Here is a 15,304-nt window from a genome sequence, read left to right as displayed (position 1 = left end):
AAAATGCAAAGCAGCTTTCTATGTATACATCATGGTTAGATTCATCCATCCATCCATTGATTCAAGTTTTATCCTGCCTTTATTACTTTACCAGTAACTCAAGGCAGTGAACATACATAATACTCCTTTCTCCTCCTGTTTTCCCCACAACAGCAATCCTCTGAGATAGATTGGGCTGAGATAGAGAGACTGCCAAAAGTCACCCAATTGGCATTCATACCTAAGGTTAGACTAGAACTCACTGTCTCCTGATGTGTTATCCAAAGTCACCAAGCTGGCTTTCACGCCTAACATGGGGCTAGAACTCACAGTCTCCTGGTTTCTACCTTGATGCCTTAACCACTAGACATAACTGGCTAGATGCAATTGAAATGGGAACAAATCAGCTGTAATGGCCTACAACAGTGTTGATCAACAGTGTCAACTTTAAGACTCCCCAAATTCCCCAGCCAGCCATCAACCTAGAAGAACTGACCTAGAAGAAGACTGAGAAGATGGAGGCTTTTAAAAAGTTTTAGGCCTAAACAAAACAAATTGGTTTTTTTTAAAGGAATGGAATTTTAAAGGAATGGAATTAAGATTAAAATCTGAAGTGACAGCAGGCAAGTACTCAGGGTGAAAGACATACATATCAAGTGTGAAAAAAATGGGTTTTTCAACCTTGGCAACATTCAGATATGTGGATTTCAACTCCCAGAAATTCAGGAATTCAAAGGCTATGTATCTGAAAGTTGCAAAGACTGGAAAAGGCTAGTGTAGTGGATAATGTGCTGGATTAAATTCTAGTTCTCCCTTAAGCATAGAATTTGACCCTTGACTGTGATGTCAGAAGAAGGGCTATCAATCAACTTGCACTGGACCAGAGTGGTAGATGACGGTTCAAAACATTCATTGAAGAGAATTTCATCCTAGATTGGATTGATTTGGGGTGATAATAACATCACAAATGAAGGCAAACATATGTGACCCGAGATAATATTGCAGGATGCAATCTGTGTCGGTCACTGGGTCCAGAGGTTCAGTCTTCTGAGTTTTCAGATTTGTGCCGGAGCCCAGCCTCAGCAGTGGTGGGATTCAATTTTTTTTACTACCAGTTCTGTTGGTGTGGCTTGGTGGGCCTGGCAGGGGAAGGATACTGTAAAATCTCCAGTCAGAGGTGGTATTTGCCAGTTCTCTGAACTACTCAAAATTTCCACTACCGGTTCTCCAGAACAGGTCAGAACCTGCTGAATACCACCTCTGATCCTCAGGAAATCTCTCTTTAAGGGAAGTTAAACCTCTGGTCTCAGTGACGGATCCAAATTAGATCCTGCAACAATAATGTTATTCTGCATCAAGAATCTGATTAAAACAATGAGAATTCCAAGAACTGTGTTTGAAATTGCCTTCTTGGTACACATGTAAGCACTGAATCCTGATTGAGGCATCCACCGAGGTGCCCTGGATGGTTTACATGTGGAATATGACTGCAGACCTTTTAGGAAGGACTTCTTCAGCACCTGCCATTTCAGAGGATGACAGACAAGTATAACCTTTTCCACATAATGAAACAAACAAAACAAGAACTGTGCTACTGGCCATAGTTCATCTGCCTATGGTACTGCAAACACCAGTCATTTGGGAGGTGATTCTAAAGATATTGGATAAATGGGAAAGGGCTTGCTATTTTGTTTATCTTTAAAATGTTTTAAAATATTCTGTGTTAGAATGTTTGTTTCCTTCCCTCCTCCAAAATAAATTCCATATATAAATAAACAAGAGAAAAACAAAAACAAAGACCACAAGACAAAGACAGATAAACAATAATATCCCCAAAATAAAAGTTGGGAAGCTGACAGCAATATTTTTTTTTTACCTTCTTAAGTAGCAAGAGTCTTTTTCCTAAATATAATCAGAAAGTTATCTTGGCATAAAACTAATCATACCTGTATAAATGCCGAGTCCTTGGCAACTCTTCTGTGCTGAGGAAATAACTAAAATAAAACATAGATATATAATTAGAGTTTTAGGAGCAACTTTTCGCTGATGTGAGTTCCCTAAGCATAAATTTCCTTTAAAACAGAAGTGAAAAACATCTGGCCAAAAGTTCTTATGAGCCAGAAACACTGTCTGGTGTGTTTGTTTCTTGATAAAATCTAGATTCCAGGTTGCTTTTTCTTAGACAGGTCTCTAGTCCTCATGGTTGGGAATTTGAAAAAAAAAAGTGGCTGGTTTTAGGTTCTTCTCCTTCTTCATTGTACTGTGTGAATATTCAAGTTCTTTCCTATTTCTCCAAATGTTTATTTTTGTCTCCTGTTTTATATAATTATTTTTTCCAGTGCTTATAAACATGTATTCAGCTTTCAGGTGCAGAGGTGGGGACAATCTGGAGATGTAAGTGGGGCCCAATCAGTGATGCAGTATATAAAATACTGTTTCATTATCTGAAACTATCTGAAACTATCTGACATTTGGAACTCTATTAATTTTGTTTGCTTATTCAATATACTTTTATAGCTCTAGTGCAGGGGTACCAAACCTGATTTCATTGAGGGCCGTATCAGGGTTGTGTTTGATCTTGGAGGGCTGGGGGTGGGTGGAGGTGGCCAGGGGTGGGATTCAAATGTTTTAACAACCGGTTCTGTGGGCGTGACTTAGGTGGTGGATGTGGCTTGGTGGTCATGTGACTGGGTGGGTGTGGCTTGGTAGTCATGTTATTGGTTGGGTGTGGCCAACTCAATATCACTCACATTGATGCACGCATCTCCTCGCCTGCCCTCTCATGACTGTGGGGATGCTGCAACAGTCGTAAGTGTGAAAAATGGTCATAAGTCGCTTTTTTCAGTGCCGTTGTAACTTTGAATGGTCACTCCACACAAGCAAAGTACCAGCAAAGGAGGGGAAAAAGAACTCTAGAGAAGTTCCAGAGACAGGAAGTCTAGTCCTGCCAAGAATGTAATAAGGGTTAATGGAGTGGCAGTTTCTGTAAGCAACACCAGAATGTTTCCTTCCTGCCTTCCTTACAGGATTAGGCCAGTAATTTCTTCTAACAACTGGTTCTCCAAACTGTTTAGAATGTTAAAAACCAGTTCTAGTGAATAGGTGTGAACTGGTAGAATCCGACCCCTGGAGGCCATGGTGGGCAAGGCCGGGAGTGGGAGTGGACATAATGGGCATGACACAAGTCTCGTGTTGGGGCACCTAGTGCTAAGGCAGGTCTTCCCTGAGACCCTCCCTCACTCTCATAATCTCCTTCCTTCCTTCCTTCCTTCCTTCCTTCCTTCCTTCCTTCCTTCCTTCCTTCCTTCCTTCCTTCCTTTTCTCTTCTTTTTCCTTCCCTCTTTCTTCTCCTTTCTTCTTTCTTCCCCTCTTTCCTTATTTTTCCTTCCTTGCTCTCTTCCCATCTCCCCTTCTTTGTCTTTGTCTTTCTTCTTTCCCTTCCTCCCTTCCTGTCCCTTCTTGCATGCTCAAATGCAAAAGGGGAAACATTTCTCCTTTTGTTTTGTTTTTAGTTTGTTTGGATAGCCCTCTGCCAGTGAAAATGGAGCCAGGTGGCTGCACACAGCCCTCTGTGCCCCGTTTTCGGCCACAGTGGCCTCCTGCAGCCCCCCAAGCTCTGTTTTCCCTGGACGAGGCACCATGGGCCAGTCCTTCGCTGTTTCCAGGCTGGCCCTGTGGGCCAGATCTAAGCACCCCATGGACCAGATTTGGCCTGCGGGCCTTGAGTTTAACACCCCTGCTCTAGTGCTTCACATGACAGTAAAAAAGATAGAAAAAATGTAGATACAGGTAGCCCTCAACTTATAACCACTTGTTTTGTGACTGTTCAATGTTACAGTGGCACTGAAAAAAGTGGCTTATGATCAGTCCTTGCATTTACAACTATCACAGTATCCCCATGGTCTCGTGATCAAAATTCAGCCACTTTGCAACTGGCATGTATTTATGACAGTTGCAATGTCCACGTGGTCGCCATTTCTGGCCTTCCCAGCTGGCTTCCAATAAAGAAAGTCAATGGGGGAAGCCAGGTTTCTTGCATGCAATACAACAATTGCATAATTCACTTAACTGTGACAAAAAAAGTGATATAATTGGGGTGACTCACTTATCAACTGCCTCGCTTAGCGATAGAATTTCTTGGTTCCTGCCTCGATTGTAAATCAAGGACTACCTGCATTGATTAAGCTGCAGCATCATTTGAATTCACTCTGTTTTATTTTCACTGAACCTCTTTGGCTACCAATCCATTTTCTAGCATCCTACCAAATTGTGCTCCCAATTTCTCTATATTTTCTAAATTATGGGTCCATATTGATGGTTGAAAAGTAATCAGAAACTCTTGTTCATTTTTTTTTTTTTGGCTAAAGCTCCTTCACATTTGAGGGCAACATGTCCCTGAACTATATTTGAACACATTTGTCAAAATAAAATGGAAATCAAGCAATTAAATGTAGTCACGTGCAATTATGCTTTCCAAATTAGTCACGGCTTTTTAGCTGTCGGACGAAACTGACACAGAATCTCAATGTTGATCAAAGCGACAGAAAAATAACATTTCCATTGTACTGATTTAAACTGCTACTCTAGCAAGACTGACAGTTTAGCAATGAATCCTCTTTAACAGCTCTCATTCTTCTTCCCCAATTAAGACATTTCAGACACAAGGAATTATATAATCCAATGCATTTTAATGCTACTTTTAACAAACAAAAGTCTGGAAATCCATTAAATTTTCTTTTCTGACAACCAGATCAGTTCTGCACAAAAATCAAAGGACAAATAAGATATATCCAAAGTGCTTCTTGTATTTGAAATGTCACAGAATCAAAGAATGCATATGTGGCAGAGGGAACCCAGAGGTCACAAAATCCAACCTCCTGTTCAGTATAAGAATCTGCTTAGCCATTCCAGACAAGAAGTCTTCCAGTCACCATTTAAGCAAATAATATTTATTGCTATCACAAAATTCCTCCTAAGATTAAGTCTGAATCTTTCGCTTTTAATTCAACTTATGGGGTTTTACTTGTTCCAAAGCAGGGAATTTATCTGACTCTTTTACTATGATTGTCTTATGTAATGATAACTGCACAGTTTTCTAATGCTTTTGTAATGTAAACTTGCCTCATTCTTCAAATTATTCTTCAAAGAGGTTGAATTCCAGGATGGAATTAACTCCATAAATTGAATGCAATGCCTGTGTTAATGAAACCCAAAATTGCATTGGCCCGTTCAGCTGTTGCATCCCATTGCTGGCTCATTTTCAGCTGCTGATCCACTTCTGCCAAGTCAGATCTTCCCATTCCATATGCGTTAGAAAATATTTCAATGGCGCTATGACAGCAGGAGGTTCTACATAACATTTTGTGTTTCTTATGCACATTTCACAGATTGGGACCTTCACCACAACCAAAGTAAAACTGATACACATTTTTTGGCTTTCAGCGGATGTTTTCCACTGATCAGGTTATCATATGTAAATCTCAAACCAGAGATACAATACCATTGGCTTTGTTAAAGAGGAAAAAAATGATCAGCTTCCTTTACTTTAAAAAAATTACTTACATTTTATGCTGCTTCTCATCATAGCCCAAAATTTTGGACACATCCCAGTCACCCGATGTAATAGACTGTAAATTATCATTGCTGCTATTGGGCTGCCAAGAAAAAGAGAAGAAAAAACAGGACTTCAGAAAGATTCAGCGAAACCTCTTATCAGTGAAAATCAGATTTACCCATTTCCTCAAACACCCCCCCTGAAATTCTCTTCCACCATCTGAAAAATAGCATTATGCTACTCCTTTCCTCTACAGTTTCAAAATTTAAATGCCATGTAAATAAAGGGACTTGAGTTTATGCCCAAAATAAACATATTCCATACTCAAGAGAAAAAGAGGAGAATAAAGTACTGTGGGTAGTTTTTGACTTACAACCGTCATTGAGACCAGAATTATGGTTGTAAATTGCTAAGATTGTTAAATTGAGATACCCACATGACTGGAAATAAATTTCTGGCTTATTTTGTTGTTAAGCAAATGTGGTGACTGTTAAGTGAATACAGCGGTTGTTACACAAAAATCAGGTTGGAATTTTTCGGGCTTTGCACAATTTCCCAAACTACAAATCCGTCCCCCCTTGGCCATCATCACATCACATGGCCCAATCACGATCCGTCCAAAAGTAAGATCCTTATTTCATCCTGTGCCATATTCAATGACCTTGGACTAACAAAAGAATTTTATTTTGTCTGCTTAGAGCTACTTAATTGAAATCAACCCCTTCCACTCTCCCAAGTTATGTGGCAGCGTGAAATATGACTTTTAAAGCTGACAACACCCTAAAGGCTTGTAAAAGCGATTACAACATGCAGGCCTGAGGAGAGTGGGGGTGCAGCTGTTACATTGTTCCGGGGCCCATGGAGCTCAAATTTTTTAATTTTTTTTTAACAAAACCAAAATTAAAATAAATAAATAAATTGGATATATACTTCATATCCGATGCTTTGCGTGTATAGCAAAATTGCCTTGCAGCCTTGTTTGACATAACCTTTATTAATCTGAAACTCAATGAACAGTTATTTATGTAATTTATTGAATTTTAATTTCATTTCTATGGTGCGCCCCTCCATGACAGAGAAATTGCGCTCCCGGCCTGCCCTGCGCGTTTGCCGCTCTGCCCCACCGCCTCTCTGGCGCCCCCTCTCTGTGGGAAAAGAGCAGCACTCATGGCTTGACCTACATGCGCGCACCAATTCCTCGCCCAGGCCAGCCCTGGTCCCATCAGCACCATGAACAGCCTGGCTGAGGAGGCCGTTGCACCGCTGCCCTCAGGTGAGTGCTTTGGGCTGGGGGCACCCTCTTGTGGGGGGGGGGGGCATATTAGTCTTGTTCCAGCACTTAATAATTCTCTTGGCGGCCCTGCTCAAATAATCGCAGGCAGATAGCAACATGACCATTTATAGTGGCCAAGGATGCTTTTCAGCCTCTAAAATGCCCATTCTATGGCCGTTAAGTTTGAAAGGCCATAAAATGATTGGTCATTAAATGAGGACTATCTGTATTGAGGTCTTTCCACGTGGAAGACAGAAAGAACCACTTGTCAGTTTGTTACTGCTGCCTTTTGTCTACATATACAATTTTGGATGCAACATTTTCCAAAAGTTGACTTTTTGCAAGGAAGGGTAAAGGTAGTCCTGTAGACTCGAATGGCAGAATTTTGAATCTGGGTTGTCAGTTCCCATTTTTGGGTTGGTTGTAATTTTTGAATGGTCACTAAACAAGGTCATAAATTGAGGACTACCTGTATAATCTCATGGAAATATCTGAACAGCAACCCTATTATAAAAACTAAAACAGATTTTCTTGGACCCTGATAACGTTTTTCTTTCTCAAATTCCCAGAAATAATACTTAAATAGCAGGAAGAGAAAAGAAACTAAGTTCACTTTTTTGGTCCATCTGTGCCCCAAATTCAACAGCTTTTTTCCGAAAATAAAGAGAGGCTGCCTGAGTCTTACTGGATGAGATCAGAAGACCATCAACCAATTATTATTTTTTAACACATTAAGCTCTAATACCTCAACTAGTCTTAACATATACATTTTTAAATCCATTAATAATTGGTGGGTTGCATTGCAAAAGTCAGAGAAGTGGAAATAATTACATTACAGTTGCTACATTGGTTCCAGAAATGTGAATAGTAAATTCTATTAAAATGGGAACAAAATAGATTTGTTCTCATTTTTCTTTTAGGGTAGCTAATCACAATAATGTATTTGTTCTAGTGTGGCATTTGTTGTATTTTTATCTCCTCCAAGAAGCTTACGGATTGTGAGTTCTAGCCCCTACTTAGACATGAAAGCCAGCTGGGTGACTTGGGCCAATTCTTCTCTCTCTCAGCCCTATGTGGTTTTTGAGGATAAAAGTATGTTCATCAACTTATTGAGAATGAGTGTCATAAATCATGCTCGTTGTTTAGTGGGTCATCACATGTCCATCCTGATATTTTTTGGTGGTTGTTAATTAAACTTATTGATTGCAATGGTTTTTTCTTTTTCTTTTTGCTGAAAACTGGAAACTGTGGGACACTGCAAATGGCCATAAATGTGGATCACTTGCCAATTGCCCAAAATGCAATCAGTGACTGTGGGTGAGAGAGAGAGATGTCGCCTTTGAAACTTCAAATCTGCATCGTAAGTAGTTTTTCCACCCGTAACCAACCAGCTTTCCTTCTGGAAAAGCTTGGGTCATATTTAGACATTGCTGACTTGGCCAGGGGACATTCTGAGTGTGGCTTAGCAGCAGCCAATCTATCCTGTCGTAAGAACTGATCTATATGTATTTTAATCTCACCCACCTGCTCTACAAAGGTAGTCTCTCACCTGAGATGATGACATGGCAATATGGTAAAACTCGCCTCGTCCCCCTTGAGGTATGGCTCGGACAAAAAAGAACTTCTTGCCATCTTTAGAGAAGATGGGCTCTTCATTCTGCAAAATAACGAGAAAGTGCAAATGAAGTTTATACAGATCAGAGGTGGGTATTCAGCAGGTTCTAACCAGTTCTGGAGAACCGGTAGCAGAAATTTTGAGTAGTTCGGAGAACCGGCAAATGGCACCTCTGACTGGAGATTTTACAGTATCCTTCCCTTGCCATGCCCACCAAGCCACACCCACAGAACCGGTAGTAAAAGAAAATGGAATCCCACCACTGATACAGATGATGTAAAACAGGTAGGGGAGAGGGAGAGAGGAAGAGGGAGGAGAGAGAGGGAGGGAGGGAGGAAGAGGGAGATGGAGAGAGAGGGAGGGAAGAAGAGAGAGGGAGATGGAGAGGAGGAGAGAGAGGGAGAGGGGGAGAGGGAAGGAGAGAGGAAGAGGGAGAGGGAGAGAGGAAGAGGGAGGGAGAGAGAGGGAGGGAGGAAGGAAGAGGGAGATGGAGAGAGAGGGAGGGAAGAAGAGAGAGGGAGATGGAGAGGAGGAGAGAGAGGGAGAGGGAGAGGGGGAGAGGGAAGGAGAGAGAGAGGGAGAGGGAGAGAGGAAGAGGGAGGGAGAGAGAGGGAGGGAGGGAGGAAGAGGGAGATGGAGAGAGAGGGAGGGAAGAAGAGAGAGGGAGAGGGAGAGGAGGAGAGAGGGGAGAGGGAAGGAGAGAGAGAGGGAGAGGGAGAGAGGAAGAGGGAGGGAGAGGGAGAGAGGAAGAGGGAGGGAGATGGAGAGGAGGAGAGAGAGGGAGATGGAGAGGGGAGAGAGGAAGAGAGAGGGAGGAAGAGAGAGGGTGATGGAGAGGGAAGGAGAGAGAGAGGGAGAGGGAGAGAGGGAAAGAGAGAGGGAGAGAGAAAGGGGGAGAGGGGGAGGGAGATGGAGAGGGGAGAGAGAGAGGGAGAGAGAGGGTAGGGGAGAGACAGAAATAGGCAGGGAGAAGGAGACATGTCAAATACAGAAGAACCAGTTCTCATTCTGTCTCTTTTGAGAATGTGCGCTTCTTCCTTACAAACAGAACTAAATCATCATGCATCTAAGGTATCTAAGGATCCTGCTCTAGCTACTCATTAATAAAATAGACCTGTTTTTCTTTTTGATTTTAGTAGGCCCCTTTATCAAAGGAAGGAGCCCTGAAGAGATTTGAGGGCACCTGAAGCCCCTTCATCTTCAAAGATGTTTTCTTCCAGCCAAGTTTTTAAAAAGCTTCAAGCACACATACAGAGACCTACGCAGAAATAGCCAGAAGACATCTCACATCTATTTTAAAAGAGGCTACAGTTTCATCCTCCATTTCTGCCAAGATTATATGCTAAGAGCTGTATAACCAGAACAAATAGGTTTGTATTTTAGAGGTTGCTCCTCCACTTTCTTTGCAAAATCCAAACATGTAATTCTTCTCTAGTATTCAAGGTGTCAACAAGAAAAAGAAAAAAAAGGAGGAGGATGTGTGAGTGGTAGCTTGGGTTTCTGATCCCAAATTTCATCATCCCCACAGTGGTTTTGGGACAAGGTTGTCTTCTTCAGGACGAATGCCAACCCTTTCAGGTCAGGGACAACTAGTGAAACTCTCATTTAATTTTACAGGGAATAACAATGGAATTCTGAATGCCTGACATTTCTCTCTCCGGCACATTTATACCAAAAGGAATCAAGATGAAGCAACCTTGAGTTTTGTCCTAACCCTCCTCTGTCGTTCTGGGGAAAGGTGATGTGTTCCTACCTTCTTTATAGCTACTTCAAATTCTGCCTCTTTCATAAATACATGCCAGTTGCAAAGTGCCTGGATTTTGATTGCACGACTATGGGGAGATTGCAACGGTTGTAAGTGTGACAAATGTTACTTTTCAGTGCTTTTGTCACTTGGGATGGTCATTAAATGAACGGTTGTAAGTTGAGAACTACCTGTATCGGCTTCCTGGAGACCCTTCCTTTCTCAGACTCATGGAGTTCTTTGGTGTATAAAAGGATGTCAGTCTGCATAAGCTTTGAAAACAGTTCAGAACAACTGAGTAACCCAACTTATTTCAGGAACTGAGTTGTTCCAGTGATTGTGACTTTTAACGAAATACTAGTTTTAAAAAAGTATTTCAAGTGCACATGCAGCATACAGTAGTCCTCAGCTTACAATAATTTGTTTAATGACTGTTTGAAGCTAAAACAGTACTGAAAAAAAAGAGTTATGACTTTTTCACACATGATGATTGTAGCATCCCCATAGTCACATAATCAAAATTCAGATACTCATCCTATTTATGACGATTGCAGTGCCCTGGGGTCATGTGATCACTTCTGTAACCTCCTGACACGTAAAATCAATGGGGGATTCATGAACAAACACGTTATTAATTTAACAACTGCAATGATTCACTTAACAACTGTGGCAAAAAAGGTCGTAAAATGGGGCAAACCTCACTTAAATATCTCAGTTGGCATTTTTGGGGCTCAGTTGTGGTTGTAATTCAAGGACTACCTGAAGTAGACAAAGTTTGAGAATATGATCAGCTCCACTTCACGTAGATAGCCAGTTGCAAAGCCGTAGCATAATCATATGGCCGTGGGCGTGTTGCAATGCTTGCAATTTTGCCTTCAAACTGTCGCTAAACAAATGGCTGCTAAGCAAATACTACTTCTATGGGTCATGGAGAACCAGTTTAGTGTAGTGGATAGTTCATTAGGCCAGAAATTGGAAGTTCTGAGTTCTAGTCCTGACTTGGGCACAAAGTCAGGTGGTTGACCTTGGGCCAGTCACACTCTTTCAGCCCTAGGAAAGAGGCTATGGCAAATTACTTCCAATATCTTTCCAGGAAAACTGCAGGGGTTTTTCCAGGCAGTCACCAAGAAGTCCAAAATTTACTCAGAGGCTGTGTGTGTTTGTGTGTGTTTGTGTGTGTTTGTGTCTAGCCACTGCATTCATATTTGATACAAGTCTACAGGATACATGTTATCAAAGAGATTTTACGAATTTTGAATATGTAATTGGAAAGTACATCAAAGCATTTTATTCCAGCTCTAATGCTATATAATAAAAGGGATGCAGAGACTTCTATAGAGGAAAGTCTCCCTTAGAATCAATCATAACATTATCTCCTGAGTTGTGATAGGATTGAGATCAATGTTCAAATTGTGTGTTTAGAACAGCGATTGCTCCGAAACTGGTTTGCTTAACATCCGAAAGCTCTGTGGCTGTTTCCAAATCTTTTCCAGTCCTCTTTACAGAATGAAACAAAAACGCTTTCAAACAACAATTAATCTGCAACGAGATGTAAGTTTCTCTCTCTCTTAAATCTTTGTGTCTGTATAAATATAATCCTTCCTGCAATGAAAATAGTAGAACATTTCTATTGGTGAAAATAATTTTTCTTTTGTAAAGTAAAAGAACACCCTTCCCATTTAAAAAAACAAAAGAAAAAACTTTTATTACCTGACGATGCAGCCAGGCTGTACTCTCATCCTCATGTTTCTGAAATAAAAAAAACATAATTAAAGTGTGATACCATACTTTGCGTTCATTATATTTTGCTCATCAGTGCAGAAAGCAGTTTGACTCACTTCCAACCGTGAATGAGCAAAAAGAGATGAAGCATCCGAGCAGCCTTTAAAAGAAAGGCTTTAAAATGACACCCAAGCACCTCTTGGTTTTGACTCTTGTTAAACCAGTGAATGCATTTACAGCTCAGCAGTTATCCATGGAGATATTTATTTATTTAAAACACTGACACAGCCACCTACCTTATAAAAACTCAGGGCAGCTCCTAATCAAAAATTAAAATAACGTAAAAGCCATATTGCAACCAAAGGCATAAAGACTAAAACCCAGCGCCAAGTCTGTCTTATGACGCACACTCACATCGTTTTATCTCAGTACTTGGGGGGCAAATTGGGTCTTTAAGGCTCGACAGACGGCGAGGAGGGCAGGGGCCTGCCTAACATTAAGGTGGCAAAGTGGATTTTTTAAAATTTTTAAAAATTTTTATTGAACAAAAACATTAAAAACAATGAACATGATGTAATTGTCCTGACAAACCTGTTTGTTATACATATCTATTGTGGATAGCATATAATACAAATTTACATAATATATACATTTGCACATTACACTAATTTTCCATATTTCTAATCTATTACCTTAACATCCTTATTTTAATTTTAAGTCCTTCCTTTTTCCCCACCATTGGTAAAATTTGTCCCATATTTTATAGTATTCAGTCTCGTCCTTATTTTTTATTTTCAATGTTAGTTTATCCATATCTTTTTAATTATCCATGTCCATATCTTTTTAATTATCTTAGTTTCATTGGCAATTTCCTTAACTTTCTACTTTTGAGGATCTTGCTGCCATGATCATGTGTATTATTAGATACAGTAGTTCCTTACTGTGTCTCTCTGTATTAATTCCCAGCAAAAAAAAAAAAAATCTGGTTTATACTCAAGTTTAATCTCACCATTCTTCTAACCAACTTTGAATTTTATGCGAGAATTCCAGGGCTTTCCTGCAAGTCCACCATATATGATAATACGATCCATTTTCCTGGGAGCATTGCCAACAAATAGGGGATAAATTTGGATACCTTTTAGCTAATTTTGTTGGTGGGATTTATTTGATTGATTGTATGCTCAGTCATCTTGGGATTTAAAACGAAAAAGCAGCCTTCATTTACTGGAAGAAAAATAATGCAAATATATACCTTTGTGCAGACACCTGTAGTTGCATCACAGAGAGTCAGAATGGAAAAGTTCTGTGCTCTATTTAGCCAGTTGACTGCAATCTTGGTGCTGGTTGCCCACTTCACCATGGTAATATAATAATCCCTGAAAAACAAACCGGGGTATTTTTTAAACATTTTTTAAAAAAATCCCCACCTTTATTAATAACTCAAGACAGCAAACGTACCCAATGCCCTATTCTTTCCTCCTCTTGTTTTACCCAGAACAACAACCCTGTGAAGTGGGCTGGGCTGAGAGAAAGTGACCAGCCCAAAGTCACCCAGCTGGTTTGTATGCCTAAGGCAGGACTAGAACTTACCAACTCCTGGTTTCTAGCTGGGTGTCTTAACCAGTTGACCTAACTAGCTCCCTTCATTGAAAAGCGTCCATGGGAATGTAAGAAAGTTGATCAAAGAGAAAGCCAGATGCACTAACTTTGTTCCAACAAGGAATGGTCTACAAAGATCACGGCACGCATGGCCTTCAGGTTCCATCCCTAATCATGAAGGTGGATGTGTGAAGTGTTTCAAGAGGTTGTGTTACAAGCTCTTCTCACTGATATTTGTGTTATAAGGTTGCACACAAGGAGTGGAGCTTTGATCCTCACAATGCACATTGTTGGACAGACACCTATGCTCTGAACTGGGTTCTCTTATCTCCATGTATGTATGTCTATGATAACCCTATAGGATCATCGCTTTTCCACAAACATTGGTGAGATGATAAATCGGTTAGTTTTACTGTAAAGCAGTATTTTACAACCATGGCAACTTTAAGACAGGTGGACTTCACCTCTCTGCTAGCTGTAGAATCCAGGGAGTTACACTGCTGTACACACTTGTGTAAACCACGAAGGTATACGATACAAATCCACTGAAAAATTATATACTGTCCATTTCCCTTATGCCATCAAAGCTGAGAGATACAGATATTCCATGATGCCATACCATACTACATACGTTTTCCATGACTTTCATATACAGACACAGCACACACTATGTACCTGAACATCATGTAACAGAATCTCTGGGCGTTGAATTGTATACCAATCAAATTAAAATCAAACAATAAAAATACATACAGTGGTACCAAAGTTATTTAGTTCCAGGAGGCACAAAGAGCACCAAAAATGATGAAAACCAAACAAACTTTTCCCATAAGGAATAATGTAGTAAGTTGCAAGGTTGCTGACACTGACAAATTCTAGTTTGCGAGCTGAGCACCAAACAAATGATGAGTATCAGCACAAATTTTCATGTTAAAATGCATTGAGTTCCAAGGTACCACTGTGTCTGTATCAAAGGTGGGTATTCAGCAGATTCTGACCAGTTCTGCAGAACCGGTAGCAGAAATTTTGAGTAGTTCGGAGAACCGGCAAATACCTCCTCTGACTGGCCCCGCCCACATCTATTCTCTGCCTCCCGAGTCCCAGCTGATCAGCTGGGTCTTCTTTTGTTGCCCTGCGCAGGAGAACGGAGCTGGAAAGCAGGTTAGTGGGATGGGGTGGGAATGGAGATTTTGCAGTAAGCTTCCTCCAGGAGTGGGGAGGGAATGGGGATTTTACAGAATCCTTTCCCTGCCACGTCCACCAAGCCATGCCACATCCACAGAACCGGTAGTAAAAAAAATTTTTTTTTAATCCCACCACTGATCTGTATCTCTCTGCTTTGACAGTTTAAGATAATTTTCCCAACCATGTCAATTTCCAGATGTAGTGGACTTCAACTTTCCAGAATTCTGCTTAATGACCATGCTGGCTGTGGAATTCCAGAAGTTGAAATCCACACGCGTGAAAATTGCCATATTTGGGGGAAAAACTGGCCTAAGAGAAGGCAGATTACATGTTCCCTTTGGATAACTTCTTGTCTATTCCTTCTTGCAAACAGCGAGCAGCAGGTTAACTCCTAAGGCTAATATAGTTTATAAAATCATCTGAAGTGCAAGTCTATGAAATCAGTTCCTAGTAGAGGGTTTGAATCCCATGGTTTAACCCCCTGACCACTCACAACTTATGAATCCCATTTGTAGAGATCATGTGACCAATGTACCTGAAAATACCCTCTACAAATTGAATTGGAAACAAGATAAAATCAGGAGTGGCTGGTCTCATGTGTGCTTTCTCTTGCAGAGCTTATAGATACACACT

At 40.7% G+C, this 15,304-nt stretch overlaps 1 protein-coding gene across 1 annotated transcript in view; it reads right to left on the bottom strand.

The window, feature by feature from the left end:
- The window catches only part of DPP6 (dipeptidyl peptidase like 6), a 349,551-nt gene that overhangs the window by 32,512 nt on the left and 301,735 nt on the right, over positions 1-15,304 (bottom strand). Inside the window, exons 11-15 of the mRNA XM_087945820.1 lie at positions 13,140-13,263; positions 11,876-11,914; positions 8,356-8,463; positions 5,542-5,633; positions 1,926-1,973 (exon numbers count right to left, since the gene is read on the bottom strand). Coding sequence (XP_087801946.1) covers positions 1,926-1,973; positions 5,542-5,633; positions 8,356-8,463; positions 11,876-11,914; positions 13,140-13,263 — 411 coding nt within the window. The remainder of the gene's footprint in view (positions 1-1,925; positions 1,974-5,541; positions 5,634-8,355; positions 8,464-11,875; positions 11,915-13,139; positions 13,264-15,304) is intronic.

Source organism: Notechis scutatus, chromosome Z, assembly GCF_049901735.1.
Source record: "Notechis scutatus isolate UNSWTSFEM ecotype Mainland chromosome Z, rNotScu1.2, whole genome shotgun sequence".
Taxonomy (NCBI): Eukaryota; Metazoa; Chordata; class Lepidosauria; order Squamata; family Elapidae; genus Notechis; species Notechis scutatus.
Note: the sequence above shows the minus strand (reverse complement) of the source record. Positions and strands in the feature narration are given on the sequence as shown.